Genomic DNA, 16,270 nt, shown 5'->3' on the forward strand with positions numbered 1-16,270 from the left:
TTGGGACTATGACAGAAAAATCTCGGGAGTTGGTTGACATGATGATTAGGAGAAAGGTTGATATATTGTTTGTTCAGGAGACCAGGTGGAAAGCCAGTAAGGCTAGAAGTTTAGGGGCAGGGGGTTTCAATTATTTTACCATGGTGTAGATGGGAAGAGAAATGGAGTCGGGTTATTTTAAAAGAAGAGTTGGCTAAGAATGTCTTGGAGGTGAAAAGAGTATCAGATCGAGTGATAAGGCTGAAACTTGAAATTGAGGGTGTTATGTGCAATGTGATTAGTGGCTATTCCCCACAGGTAGGATGTGACCGAGAGGGCAAAGGTAGAGGTGGCAAATGACACATGGCAAAGGTAGAGGTGGCAGATGCCAAACAAGAGACATATGATGAAATGTATGGCATGTTGGACACTAAAGAAGGAGAAAAGGATCTATACAGGCTGGCCAGACAGAGGGATAGAGATGGGAAGGATGTGCAGCAGGTTAGGGTGATTAAGGACAGATATGGCAATATGTTGACTGGTGCCAGCAGTGTGCTAGCTAGATGGAAAGAATACTTCGAGGAGTTGATGAATGAGGAAAATGAGAGTGAAGGGAGAGTAGACGAGCCAAGCGTGGTGGGACCAGGAAGTGGCAATTATTAGTAAGGGGGAAATTAGAAAGGCATTTAAGAGGATGAAAAATGGAAAGGCAGTTGGTCCTGATGATATTCCTGTGGAGGTATGGAAGCATCTAGGAGAGGTGGCTGTGGAGTTTTTGACAAGCTTGTACAATAGAATTCTAGCGCGTGAAATGATGCCTGAGGAATGGAGGAAAAGTGTACTGGTGCCCATTTCTAAGAACAAAGGTGATGTACAGAGCTGTGGGAACGATAGAGGAATAAAGTTGATGAGCCACAGTATGGTTTCATGCCTAGAAAGAGTACCACAGATGCATTATTTGCCTTGAGGATGTTGATGGAAAAGTACAGAGAAGGTCAGAAGGAGCTACACCCACCATTGAGGACTTGCACACATTGAGGACTTGCACACTGCCAGAACTAAGACAAGGGCGTGCAAAATCCTCTCGGACCCTCCGCACCTCGGTCACCAGCTCTTCCAGGTCCTTCCCTCAGGTAGGCGCTACCGATCAACGCAAACTAGAACTAGTAGACATTCCAACAGCTTCTTCCCTCTTGCGATCAACTTCTTAAACACCTAACCTATAATTCCATTACAACAAGCTGGCAATTTTTTGACTTGAGTTCGTTGTCACATTTCTGTGGGGCCAATTATGTATTACTCCTGCACTCACTGTAGTTGTCTCGCCATGCTTCACTATTTGCATATACTGGCCACTCATGCCAGAGTAGCATCTGCTCCATTTGCACACTGATTGAGGAGTATCTGTAACATTTGCACAACCAACATTGTCCCAGATGATCGCACTACTCGTCACTTCAAACCGCATACACTCCTTGAAGTCTCAGCGCCCTTTGTACAATGGTCATTGCACCGGACTATTGCAATATTAGTCATTCGAACTGCTCTAAGTGCTAGAGGACTCTGCATCTTTTTGCACAATTGTTTTTTGGTCAATGTCTTTATGTCTCCAAAGTGTTCTGTAAATTGACTGTCTGTTGTACTAGAGCGGCTCCAACTACCGGAGACAAATTCCTTGTGTGTTTTGGACATACTTGGCAAATAAAGATGATTCTGATTCTGACATTGTGTCTTTGCAGATCTTGAGAAAGCCTATGACAGAGTACCCACAGAGGAACTGTGGTACTGCATGCGGAAGTCTGGAGTGGCAGAGAAGTATGTTGGAATAATACAGGACATGTACGAGGGCAGCAGAACAGCGGTGAGGTGTGCTGTAGGTGTGACAGACGAATTTAAGGTGGAGGTGGGACTGCATCAGGGATCAGCCCTGAGCCCCTTCCTGTTTGCAGTGGTGATGGATAGGCTGACAGATGAGGTTAGACTCAAATCCCCGTGGACCACGATGTTTGCAGATGATATTGTGATCTGCAGTGAAAGCAGGGAGCAGGTGGAGGAACAGTTAGAAAGATGGAGGCATGCACTGGAAAGCAGAGGGATTAGGATTAGCCGAAGTAAAACAGAATATATGTGCATGAATGAGAGGGGTGGTGGGGGAAGAGTGAGGCTACAGGGAGAAGAGATAGCAAGGGTGGAGGACGTTAAATACTTGGGGTCAACCGTCCAGAGCAATGGTGAGTGTGGTCAGGAAGAGAAGAAACGGGTCCAAGCAGGTCGGAACGGGTGGAGGAAGGTGTCAGGTGTGTTATGTGACGGAAGAATCTCTTGCTAGGATGACGGGCAAAGTTTATAAAACAGTGGTGAGGCCAGCCATGATGTACGGGTTAGAGACAGTGGCACTGAAGAGACAACAGGAAGCAGAGTTGGAGGTGGCGGAAATGAAGATGTTGAGGTTCGCGCTTGGTGTGACCAGGTTGGATAAAATTAGAAATGAGCTCATCAGAGGGACGCCCAAGGTTCGATGTTTTCGAGACAAAGTTAGAGAGAGCAGACTTCGATGGTTTGGACACGTCCAGAGGAGAAACAGTGAGTATATTGGTAGAAGGATGATGAGGATGGAGCTCTAGGCAAGAGAGCGAGAGGAACACCAAAGAGAAGGTTGATGGACGTCGTGAGGGAAGACATGAGGGCAGTTGATGTTCGAGAGGAGGATGCAGGAGATAGGCTGACATGGAAAAGGATGACACGCTGTGGCAACCCCTAAAGGGACAAGCCCAAAGAAAAAGATTTCCTGCCCGGGGATGACCGTGTGTGAGCCTGTCTGATCTCAGAAGACCTCCTGAAATTATGTCATGTGATCAACACAACCCCATAAAGGTCAAAGGTCAAAGCTACACACCTGTCAAGGGACAAACTGTCAAAGCAGGTTGATAAATTGTAAGACGTCAGGGTCATAAATCACTCGTTTGACATTAGCTCCACATTCTACTTTTTTCTGTGGTGGCAGATGGCAAGATACCTAAAGAACACCAAACACATAACACTACAGGGAAGATGTATTTTTTTCGAGTTGTGGGCATAGTTTCATGGCCAACTGCACACTATACTGGTGGAACTCGGTGGAACTAATTATGAACAAGGAAGTGCAATTATGGCAAATGTCCACTGCATGTAATAAGGGCGCTCTGTGTTTTTATAGCGTGGGGAGCTGCATCAGTGACATCACGAGGATACCTTTTTGCCCCGCCCACAAAATTGGTAAAATTTAGGTGAAAAAGAGTTTTAAACCATATATAAACAATTCAGTACTATATTGTTCTCAGTCTTTGCACGTGTTCAGCACTTCCAGTATCTTCAAACAAATACAATAAGTCAACGTTACTAACTTTATTTATTCCTTAATAAGCTTTATGGCGGCACAGTGGACGACTGTTTAGAGCGTCTGCCTCACAGTTCTGAGGAGCGGGGTTCAATCCCCGGCCCCGCCTGTGTGGAGTTTGCATGTTCTCCCCGTGCCTGCGTGGGTTTTCTCCGGGCACTCCGGTTTCCTCCAACATCCCAAAAACATGCATGCTCGGTTAATTGACAACTCTAAATTCCCCGTCGGTGTGAATGTGAATGGTTGTTTGTTTATATGTGCCCTGCGATTGGCTGGCTACCAGTTCAGGGTGTACCCCGCCTCCTGCCCGATGATAGCTGGGATAGGCTCCAGCACTCCCGCGTCCCTTGTGCGGAGAAGCGGCTCAGAAAATGGATGGATAAGGTTTATCTTAACCCATTTTGGGGCAGTTACATAACATCACTGAAAGGCTACAGGCTTTCACACAAAACCACAAGCAAAAATAAATAACTAAAAAAAATACAGATGACGCAGTCAGTCCTTTATTTCTTGGATAAGAATTCAAATGTGAAGTGTTACGAGAAGCATGTGCAAGAAAACCTGAAAGCAAAATAAAGTATATTGAATTATTTTTATGTAATTTATTAAATTCAGACTATGATATTTAAGTTCTTAAAAGGCTATCCAGTTTTTCCATACCTACCGTGATGGATAGGTGTGTCTTATTTAACTTGGTAGTCTTTCTTCCTGAGTATTTTCTTTTACCACCGCAATCTGTACAGCAGGTACATGTCCATTGGCACCCAGCTCCAGCTCCTGAACCTCCCGTTTCTGTGCCTCCTGCTCGTCTGCAATTGTGACGGCCATTCTCCGCTGAACCAATCCAGCCTTATCTCTAGCTGACTCACCAGTCTGCTGCTGCACCATGACTCCAACACCTTCTCCTGAACATGGGCTGATCTCAATGACTGTGTGCTCTTGGCTGGCCTCTACCTCTTCTCCCTGCATTGACTCCTGTTGCATCCAACATGGCGCCATCAAGCACCTGTGCCTCTATGGGTACTGCTTCTGCACACACATCTGGCTGGCTAAGGTGTAGCAGCTCTACAGGTTTGACCATTGAACCAAACTGGCTTGAGTCATGCATGGGACTAGTATTCACCAATGTGAGGTTGGAAGATGTGTGCAAGGTAATGCTGTCAGCTTTCCCATCTTCGGTCACCATGTATTGTGTGAAGAGCTGTGAGCCGGTGGGGAGCAGGGTGACAGTGTTCGATGACTGGGCTAGGGATGTGATTGGCAGGCCTGCCACAGTAAATGGCTGACCAAAGGAGGGTAATGAGATTGGGGACAGAAGGGTGAACAGTTGAGGTGTCAGGGAAGGCTGATGGTTGATGCTGGAGGTCAGGAGTGTATTGGTAGTAACAGGCCTCTGCAACCGAGGTCGCTTTGTCTGCCGTTTGACGGTAGTAATGGTTTTGGCAGGGTGTGGGCATGACAGGAGAGCTTGAATCTGTTGCTGCTTTCGTTGTTCTGCCAACTGCAACTCCAGTTCTACAGACAACAAAAACATTGGAGTAGAAGAAATGAAACATGTCATGAACAAAAAATTACAATCTCATAAAATCATGCCTAATTTATCGATATAAATGCAACAAAGTCACACACTTGGAGTTAGGCATGGGATGATTAGCGTTTTGAAGTTATACAGCGGTTTTAAAAAGTCACGGTAACCCTCACCGCTAAAATTGTCCGCTACCAGTAATAGCGGTTTTTTTTTTTTTTTTTTTTTGTGTCTTCAAAGAAAGTCCAGGAAACCGAGGTGTTGTTATGACTCCCATTTGAGTTCTAAGCAGGAACCCCCCAATGCCAAGCAGGATTGGCTGCTTGCAGTCAGGATGCTTGTGCAACTCATAGTGAACACGGACTCACACAGAGCAACTTGACACACTCGCTCTTGCTCCTCGTGTGTGTTTGGTTGTTTGTTTAGCACAATTTAAAAAGAGTGCAAAGAGGGAACGAAGCTGAGAAGGCGTGTACAGGATTCCACTCCCTTCAGAATGTGCTGTGAATGAAGATCGAAATAAGATCAATCTTGTTAAAACGGAAGGCTGTTACTTTGGATGCTCGGGTTAGGCTTGCGGCTGTCAAATCTCGCTTATTCCCTATTAGACAAGCACCGGTCTCTGTGCTCTTTTTCCTCCCTCCTGCTTCAGGGACACGTGTTCGTGAGCAGTTAGTTTTGTCCCGAAGAATTGCGCATGCACTAAAAGTGAGGACCTGTTTATGAGTGTACTGTACCGTTCCCGCTGTGTTTTGACTCACTTTTGCTCGCTTTGTCTGGTCATGTACGCGACGCATCTGTGTGCTCATTTTTGCCATTTGAAGCACCTCCATTATGCGGTAGTTGTATGTTGCAAACATAGGTTACTTGTGCTGTATATCATTCCCACCGTTGCAGAACCACAAATGTCTTTGGACATCTCGGACTTGCAAGTCTTTGGACTTGCCAGTGTGCATTAACGGGTGAAGACTATCATAGCCAACCGTACTTTTTTAACATTATTCGATAGTATACATAGTGGTTATAGTGTGGTGGAGTACTTTTCCACAAAAATCTATTAGATCATATAATACTGTGTTTAAATTTATGTTTAATCCAGTACTATGTTTCCAAATAGGGCTGGGCGATTCTATAATTGAGATTGAAGATTGTGATAAATGTCCCGCTGATCTCGGTTAATTGGTGTGTCAGTATCTCCTCCATCTAACACGGCGGGGATGTGCCTGACAACAGCCAATCAGTCGTCCTTTCCCTTCCTCTCTTTGGTCTTCGTTGACTGGAATGGCGGTAGAAAACTGTCGCAGGGTATCATTCAAAACATCAGCAGTCAAGTGTTCAGTTTGTATTTGTCATTGTTTGTACCAGAAAGTGTCCCGGTGTTTTAATCGCCTATTTTGTTGTTTGCTTCACGTTGATTTCATCATTCTTACGTGCAGAATCAGCTTTATTGGCCAAGTATGTTAAAACACACAAGGAATTTGTGTCGGGTAGTTGGAGCCACTCCAGTACAACAACAAACAGCTGCCATGACAAAATATATATAAAATACAAAAATATATATTGCTTTGACTTTGCGATCCCAAACTTGAGAAACGAGTTCTGTAGGGCCGCAGAAGGTTCCACTCACTTGACAACAATCAGCACTTTGGCTGATACAATCAGTAAAATATTTTTCATAAAAGAGGCTTCAAGCTGTACATTGCCAAAAAAACAGTAACTATAAGAGGATGAGATGTACAGTATATTTGAAACAACCACAGCCTCCATCAAGCATATGATGGAAAACACCGCAGCCATACGGAGTAAAAATTAACATAATACCAAAATAAAGTACAGTAACACCAGCCAGGTGTTTAAAAAAATGTAAAGCTGTGGACAAGAGATCGCTGGTGAAGTTACGGAGATGCCCCAAGCCACTGATGCGGAGGAATCACACATCGGCACGTAAAACATTATTCAAGGAGAACTGAATGTCACATGGGGTGCAAATCGTTTTTCCACAAGGTTTAGGAGTGTGTTTATTGAAATTCATGACCATTTTTCCAGAAGTGCATCTGTGAAGTTACACACTGATGTTGGACGAGAAGGCCTGGCTCTCAATCGCCACTCGAATTCATCCAAAAGTGTTCTATAGGGTTGAGGTCAGGATTGTGCAGGCCAGTCAAGATCATCTACATTAAACGGTCTCATCCGTGTCTTTATGAACCTTGATTGAACCTGATGTCCAGTCATGTTGGAACAGGAAGGAGCCATCTCCAAACTGTTCCAGCAAAGTTGGAAATATCCTAAATATTAGCCCTTTAGCTCCAGTGAAATGAACTCTGAATGCTTCAGCATACCAAGAGATTTTGGACGGTCAAACAGCTTGGGGATTACCCCTTCCTGTTCCACGATGTCTGTGCACCTATGCACAAAGCAAGGTTCATAACGACATGGATGAGAGAATATGGTATGGATTAACTTGACTGGCCTGCCCAGAGTACTGCCCTAAACCAGATAGAACACCTCTGGGTGTTATTTTGAGTGGACAGTGACTAGGCCTTCTCGTCCAACATCAGTGGGGGACCTCAGAAATATGCTCCTGAAAGAATGGGCAAAAATTCCAATAAACTCACTCCTAAACCTGGTAAAAATCCTTCCCACAAGAGTTGAAGCTGTTACACCTGCAAAGGGTAGACCAACATATTAAACCATATGGATTTAGAAAAGTTTAAATCACTTAAACTATATGTTAGTCAAGGCAAAAGTGAGCGAATAATTTTGGCAATTTAGTGTACCTCGGAAGTGGGAAGAGGGAGCTGAGAATGATGTCACTCCCGAGTTACCAGCGTTCCATTTACCAAGTTGAAAAACAAGGTGGCGACCACCGTGAAAGCTATCTCGCGTTTGCCTTGTCCGAATACAAACATTTTCTGGACAAATACGCAGTCCTTCTGGAACCTTCAAACACGGTGCATCAAGAGGAAACACAAAGAGGCAGAAGGTCGCCTTTTTTTTGTTTCAGCGTATTTCATTGTTTACATAAAGTAAAAGGGCACATCTTCATAACAAACAATGGTGTTTGTCTTTGTCTTGTCTCTTTTTCTCCATCCTGTAAAAGTTTCAGGATGAAGTTAAAGTGGAGGCGCCTACGAGAACACATGGATTGATACAGTGGCGATGATCATAATGGCACCTCGTTTTTCTACACGTGCATGGGTGCTTCACAGATCTGTCAGGAATACCTAACTGGATGCCCAATACAGGCAGATGGAAATGAGTAGAGGACACTGCAAATGTCACCAGGTCAAGCTATGAAATGATCCTGCTCTTTTTTTAAATGTTCATACTGTATAAAGGTATCAATAATGCACTGCTGTTATTACTTTTTTCCTTCCAATAAGTGCTTTGCTCAGTTGTTTTTTATTATTTACTGCAATGACCCCAAGTAGAAATACAATACAGTTTAATAAAATATTCCAAAAACAAAAGAATTGGGCAAAAAAAAAAAAAAATTCTGCTGATAGTAATTTAGTGAACATTGTGCAAAAGTGTAAAAATAAAATATAAACTATTAAGTGTCATCAATTTAACTTAAGAGTTGATCTATGAGTTGACCCATCAGCGCCTCAAACCCTTGCTGGGCTGACTTCAGCTGAGCCAACAACTGTTCGTGGCGCCTCAGACTAGCCTCCTTGAACTCACAGAGGAATTGGAGGGCGTCATCTTGTTCTTGCCGACATTTATGAGGCTGTGTGGGTGCTGGAGCAAGAGGCAGGCTGATACCTAACGGTCAAAGCTTCTCTGGTTCCACCCCCGCTTGAAGTGCCAACCACAGGAAAGATAACATCACGATGCCCTCACGTCAATAAGGAACCACGTCCGGTCCCTATTAAAACCTTCATTTGCAGGCATGCAGGAGACACAAACAGGAATAATTGGCTATCAAGCTTTGTAATATAGACATCACTTTAGTAACTGTTGTTTTTGGTTCCCAACTTGTGATGTGACTGTCCGCAGCCATAACGAGGCAGTCGCACTGATATCGTTCGTAGCTGCATCATGTACTCGCTAGAACAAAAGGGCCAAGGAAAAAGTGTCCTCCTGTGTCGATCCGAATATAATCCAGAGCTGTTGTCCACATAGACTGGAGGGGTGGGGGGGAGGTTTACATTACAGCTATCTCCCTTAGAATTTTTTTGCATCACAAATATTTTGGAATAAATGTTACATCCAGATTACTAGGGATATGCTGTGGGCATATCCCTAGTAATCCCTTGCTATGGGCAATGACAAACAATTAACAGGCTAAAAGAATATTCAGAATGTGCATCTGTAGTCCAGAAGTGATTCACTGCTACATAGTACTTCAGTTTTAAACATTCGCCACATAAACAGGTCACGGAAACGTAAATGAAAACAACGTTTAGCATGAAGCCGCCGGGCTAATGTTAGCACGGGCTGCATTGTAGCTCCCATATACATGAAAAAGGTATTTTGCACTCCAGCAAAAATAGCCGCTGTATACGTCAAACAATAATATGTATACGACTGATTTTGTGTGGAAAACAATATATACGGAAGTGATAAGAAACAGATTATTACAGGAGCTTGTACTTACTCTTTATACTCGCGGCAGCCATCTTTGAAAGCCAGCTCGGGGGGAAGTGGAAGTCTCCGACTTTCCGAGTACATCCATCTGGAAATCTCGACAACCTCAAATGACTCATCACAACATACTAACTAAAGTGGGAACTTTTCAAAGTGAGGGTCTCAGTTGTACCCCTGCCTTTGAAATGTAAGAACACATTCAAGTTGTGGTAGTGCATGAAAATATTTTTCCACCAACCCAAACTCTTTTGAATCGAAGCTATTGACATATTTTGGCATTCTCAGTCTCGTAAAATATTTCTACAGCGGGTATTCATTTTCACAGAACTTCTTCACAGCGCAGAGGTGCATTTTATCTAAAGCAGGCCTACTTTGCTCCTGAAACATGGCATCTTCATGCTTTCACAAGTGCATCGAGATGAAACGTCAAATCCTGAGAAACAGCCAATTGCAGAACATCATTTGAGTGGTAAATGGTCAGTTAAGTGGTCATCCGTGCTCCCTCCACTGGACAAAATTAGCAACCATCAAGGTCAAGGTGGTCAAGGTGCTTTTATTGTCAATTCTTCAATACGAGAGAGAGAGAGAGGCAATATTGGCTTTATGACAAAATGGTGGATTGCCGATGATGTCATCACTTGGCACGCTGCCAGCGGACGTGTCCGATGACGTCGCCTCTCGGGCCACCTTGTCCCCATTGACGTCAGATCTGGTGAAAACAAAATGTCGTCACAGCCGGTGAAAACAAAGTGACATCATGGTCCCTCGCGTTTTTTGTCGCATGACATCATGTTCGGGGACACCTGTAGGAACAAAGGAAAATAAAGGGGTGTCATATCGGCAACAAAAAAGGTCATTTGTGATCATACCTGTGAATATGTTCCTTCGGCCTCGCCCCGCGTCGATGGTGGGTTCCACGGATTTTGGCAAGACAGCTGCAAAGAATGAGGTCGTCACGTGACTTGTGCAGGTGACATCGGGTGTCTGAGGAGTTAGGGGCGCATGTCCAGAGGTCACACAGCATTGGCAAAAAATGAGGTACTCACGTGGCTTCAGCACGTGACATCGGGTGTCTGAGATGTTTGAGGGTCATGCCCAGAGGTCACAGCCCCGCACCTGTAGAGAACGGGACACTCACGTGGCTTCAGCATCTGATATAGGATGTCCGAGATGTTAGAAGATCTGAAAAAAAAAAGAGTAATTAGCCAAGAACATGTGTTTTCTCCTCCAACTCACCACAGGGTTGTGCGAAACGCTGAGCAGTCCATCAGTCTGAAAAAAAAAAATTCCCTCTGAGTGAACATGCCCAGACGTGTTCTCATTTTCAAGGCTCTTATCAAAAAAAAAAAAAAAACATGCAAGTGTAAAGCATCATGTGATGAACATTAATACATCTAAAGCATGAACATGTCAGTTTTACATACCACAAGGACGTCTGAGGCGAAAAAATGCCTCATGTATCTTTTGGGATTCCTCCAACTATCTTCACTCTTTTAGGACGAGGGTCTCATTTTTTAAAATTGCACGCGTGTGTGCGCGCGCGTGATCCAGGAGTCTCTCGTTTTCCATTATAAAATGTTAAAACATATTAGAAACAAATGGTTTGATGAATCTAGTTAAGATACATTCCAGAGGTTAAAGTATAGTTTCATGTTTTGCACTTCATCACCACCGAGTACAAAACCAGTGTGTGTGTGTGTGTGCGTGATCCAGGAGTCTCTCATTTTCTTTTTTAAAATGTTGAAACGTGTAGAAACAAGATGTTTTCTGTATCTAGTTAAGATACGTTCCAGAGTTTAAATTATAGTTTCTTTTCATGAAGCAAGTGTATCTTTTAATTGCACAAACAGGAGTACTCAAGGTCTCTGAACATTATGTCTTAATACATTCGAGAGATGATGGTACAGTTTTGCTTTGATCACATCCTCCCTTGGCGGAAATTAACTGGCACTACCAGGTTCTTCTTGTCAAATTGACATGACAGAAGCGTAACCTTGAAAAAAACGTGACGATCATTTATATATCTCAACCATAAACATATCAGTTTTACATTCCACAGGAACATTTCCAGACATGTTCTTGACGATGAAAATATAGATCGGTCAGATGATTCTGAAGATGTTTTGAGTTTTATGAGTATGATATAATAAGATTCAAAAGACTATTCCATAAACGTGCATCAGCAATTTAGAATACGGGCAGAGATATCGCAAATGTTTTCATGAAGACCATATTTCAGCCTGCCATGTCTAAGCAAGCCATATACCTACTTGATACTGATTTTCTACACGCCTTACATTCCCACAAGCGCAACCTTTTAAAAAAGAGGAAACAAATGGAAATATAATTTAAAGAAATAGTTTATCGGAAAACTATTAGCAATGCTAACATGTACTCACCTAATGTGAGAGCCTATCTCCTGCATCCTCCTCTCTAACGCCAACTGCCCTCGTGTCTTCCCTCACAACATCTATAAACCTTTTCTCTGGTCTTCTTTTATTTCTCTTGCCCGGCAGCTCCCTCCTCATCACCCTTCGAGCGATAAACTCACTCTCTCTCCTCTGGATGTGTCCAAACCATCCAAGTCTGCTCTCTCTGTCTCCAAAACACCGAATGTGTGAGCCTGACCATGCACAATATTTGTTCATCTGGTGATTTGCTGAAGTGGCCTATGTGATAAGAAAATGAAGTTTGTTCGTCTCCAAGTCATATTTTGACATCAGTCACATTTGATGATGAGGTTCTTCACTTGGACTCAATAGCTGTACGATATTTACTTGCCGTCACTTCATTTTTTTCAGAGCAGAATTTTTTATTTATTTTTTTATTAACTACATAAGAGTAGATGACAGTTTTTTCAGTATCAATAAATGTCAAAGGTATATGTTTAAAACAGTGTTTCAATCGGAATGAGAAAAGGTCTGCATGTATTACTCAGTAAGATTAAAAATAGGACTTCTGTAAATAACCAACAAAAGATCGTATTTACCTCGATCTTGATAGTAAGGTGTGTGCGTGCGTATGTGTCAGTTGACAGCACTTTTAGGGGTTAAGACTTGGTTTTATTAGTCTGTTTTTTTTTCTCTTCCAACTTTACACATCCTTAACTTTTAGCGCTAAAAGCTTCAAAAACTGATGACAAGATTGACAACTACAAAGGAAGCAGTTTTCACAACAGCGTTTCAATATTCCAAACTGTATTACTGATGAACAAATCTAACGAAATTGAGCTAAAATCGTTCTAATTTGAATTTATGATTGTGTGTTACTAGTAATAGAATTGGCTAGATCACAATAAAACACAGTCAAATGTAAATAGTGACCCTAAAGCCAAACCAAATGAATTTGGGAAGGTGGTTATCCTTCAAGGTGTTTACATTTATGAACATTTTCTCCCCATAACAAATAGTGGAAATGGAAAAAACAACAAAAACATTTAAACTTTTTTTTTTTAATAGAAGGAAATTAGTCACCCATCAATGGTGTGTGACATAGGTGTCAAGTCCACACCTTTTACCATTTTGAACTGTCATACAAGTGTAGAAATAAGTTAAACCACTCTGGTAAAAACACAACTTAGACTGATGTGGTATGCTTTGGATCAGGATTTGTCTTGAATAAACTTACAAAACAACACATTTTGTACTCACCCTTAACTTTGATGACACTTGGCAGACAATTGCAGTGGCAGGATTTCTCCGCACGCCTCGGAAGTCAGTCTCTTCAGCAACATAACTTACTTTGCCGCGTCATTCTTCGTTATTATTGAGGTCAACGGAACCATATTGTACTGAGCAGGCAGGACGGGTAGTACCAGCTTCTCTATGCTTTCATAAGTTCTATTCCTGCTTCCATGGCTATCATCGCACTTTTCCACTTTGTCATCAGTGTCCTCCCTTCTGTTTTGGGATCATAATACAGAAAAAAGACAAAATTAAATGGAACGTTATTCCTTAGCCAAATTCGTGCAGGATTTGTTGATGTCGCCACATGATGATGATGATGGTTTGACCTTATTGTATAACTTTGAGAGGCATACTATTCCAGAATATTTCGATGGAACTCGAAATTGTACCACTTGAAGAGCAATCGACTCCAACCATTGCATTCATAGTAGGCTTTACACCATCAGGATTTTTGGGGCCGATCTCTCCGAGTTTAAAAAAACGATAACCGATCACCGATCCGATCACAAGATAGAGGAATGTGTCTCTTTAAATGACCTGTTCATTTACTGTATATACTTGTGTATTTAATTGCTCAAAAAGTTATATTTACAATAAATAATGTATCTTTGTTTCTCCATTTATGCCAGTGAGGCATAGTGACAGACAGAACAAATGAATGGTCGTCTATTAGATGGCAGGAAGTAAATGCAGTCATTAATGTATCCACTGTTTGTGACACTTTTGTTTGTTGATGTCCCGTGAGATTTTTCAATTGTAAAATATGTTCCTTGGCTCCATAAAGGTTGGAAATCACTGCTCTCGTCACATCGTGTATTCTAATCAGTCAGGTCAAACCAGCATTACGTGACAGAAATAATGGGTGCTAATTTACTGTAATTGAATGACTTTATTTTTAATTAAATTACTTCACCCACACCGAAACTTTAGAGCATGATTCGACAGAACGGCGGCATGTTTACGTTCAACCGTTTGTGCTGCCGCTAGCTTGCTAGGCTCCATAACATTTTATTGCGTGCTTTTGCGAGCCGCATCGTATCAAAAGTACGTGAACATACCTCAAGCAAGCCTTAAACGAATGTCGTCTCCAGTCCTGAGCACCGGTGACCACCCACACACGTTTTGCCCCATTTTGTCCTTATAATACAGTCGAGCCAGCTCACTCCATTCTTGTTGTCGATGCCACTGGTAACGAGCGTATACGGTCGCATTTCAGTTGACAAGATCAAGCCCAGTGATCGTAAAAAACGGGATGCGGTGGTATCTGAATACAAGATTTTATTGAAGTAGTCTGCAATCGTGAAAGAGCTAGTTTTTCTTGTAGTCTGATTGGCATTACGTGTTGTCCGTCAAGGTGGTGAGTCTGTCTGTCCCACACCGCTGACTTTTTTTTTTTTTTTTTTAAATCACTTCAGTGGCCGTCAGATATTTACAGTACTACGTCAAAAGACACGCAACAGGGCTAAAAATAAACTGGCCTTTGGATTCAAATACACAGAGTTAATGTATTTTGCGGAGCGTCATTGATCGGATCGGCAAATTATGACATTAAAGCCGATCAGCATAAAATGCTAAATATCGGCCGATAAAACTCGGTGTAAAGTCTAAGCGGTGGCGGTAATGCAACTGGTTTGTCAACGACATTTGAAATTGAAGAGAGAACACATTAGGTTCCCTCTTCACACTCATGACACCCGACACAAGATATGTAGCAAAAGCATACCCATATAAGAGAACAATCCTCAATCAGTTTTGTCATGATCAGAGGTGCATTAATTTTTTGTCATGGGTTTATTGTTGTAGTTTGCACTCAATCATACTGCCGATGGAGAAATTGTACAGGTTCACCTCATGTTTCAGTGGATCACTTTAGTTTCAGTTTATAATCACTATTATTATGACTCTACCCATATTCATTTACAAAACTCAAGCTTCTATACAAGAAATAACCATGATGTAGACGAGATATCTGTGCCCCATGTCAAGCATAAAAACACAACACAAGCAACCTGTTGTTCAATTGTTCTAAAGAGTTGGACGTCTGTGTGCAGGAGAGGTTGGACCGGAGGCGGATTGAGCACTCTCTTTTTGTCTTGGTATTGTTGTAATATTTGATAGCTTGATGGCAATGAGAATGTTGGATTAAAAATAACACACACAAGTTGATTTTAGCGAGGGACCCATCATGTTCAATGGCTAGTTAGGTTTTTCTGTGATGAGATGGTTCAATCCCTTCTTTATAAGCAGAGAGAAAATACTGTTTTTTGAAAGTTGAGGTGAAAAAAAACGAAAAACCTTGTTGAGTAATAGATGTTAGTCAGTCAGCGTATGCATAATATTATTAATAAATACAGGAAGTCCTCGATTTACGAACAAGTTCCGTTCCTACGTTGCCGACGTAACCCGAATTTCTGCACAAGTCGGATTTCACCGTTAAAGTCGCAATTTACGTCGAAATACTTCTGTTACGGGTATTGTCCCACGTGACAGCAAGCTCTGTGTGTGAGTGAGACGGGACTGCGAAGGAGGAAGGAGTGCGCGCAGGTGCGAGTGTGTACAGTGGCAAGTGTAGTGACGGCGACCGGGGAAGAGTATAGCGATCAGCGCAGGACCCGTTGACGTTGAATGTGCAGAGGAGCTAATAAAGCCATTCAAATAGCAAATCGGTGATTCGTGCCTTTATTGTTGCCGCCACCAAGCTCAGCTGTGCAACGAGAGAAGGGAGTTAACCCCGAGGAGGACGACCTCGGCCCTGGAGAAGGCGTCTCCCCTGCGTCTCCCGACCACGGTCAGGTGACCGTAGCAGGAAAGATTAACACTTCGTATAAAGAAACTAAAATACATTAAAATAAACAAATAAGATGTTATACTTTAGCATTACTTCTGAGAGTGTGAAAAATGGAGGGCGAAAAAGGCAAAGATACTCCCGGCGCACAAAAACAAACAAGCACTTATGCACTAGATAAGCAGAAACACTATGGTGCTGGGGACAAAATGGCGGACGAGGTACGGGCGTCATAAAGTCCAAACGTCATAGGCCGAGTACGTCGTGACTCGAGGACTTCCTGTAAACGGATTTTGCAATGTTGGAGTTGGAAAATTTGAAAATGTCAT

General features: G+C 42.6%; 1 protein-coding gene and 1 long non-coding RNA gene across 2 annotated transcripts in view; both read right to left on the reverse strand.

Annotated features, from left to right (window-relative positions):
- Window positions 1–3,835: 3,835 nt before the first annotated feature.
- The window catches only part of gmeb1 (glucocorticoid modulatory element binding protein 1), an 80,654-nt gene continuing 68,219 nt past the window's right edge, over window positions 3,836–16,270 (reverse strand). The window contains 2 exon segments of the mRNA XM_061664204.1: window positions 3,836–4,339; window positions 4,341–4,870. Of these exon segments, the coding sequence (XP_061520188.1) occupies window positions 4,043–4,339; window positions 4,341–4,870 (827 nt within the window). The 3' untranslated portion in view covers window positions 3,836–4,042.
- LOC133395379 (uncharacterized) lies at window positions 9,487–12,316 on the reverse strand. Its single transcript, XR_009767233.1, has 4 exons — window positions 11,870–12,316; window positions 10,517–10,652; window positions 10,340–10,405; window positions 9,487–10,273 (listed from the first exon to the last, which is right to left on the reverse strand). It is a non-coding gene; the product is annotated as an uncharacterized LOC133395379 (long non-coding RNA).

Source organism: Phycodurus eques, chromosome 20 (genome assembly GCF_024500275.1).
Source record: "Phycodurus eques isolate BA_2022a chromosome 20, UOR_Pequ_1.1, whole genome shotgun sequence".
Classification (NCBI taxonomy): Eukaryota; Metazoa; Chordata; class Actinopteri; order Syngnathiformes; family Syngnathidae; genus Phycodurus; species Phycodurus eques.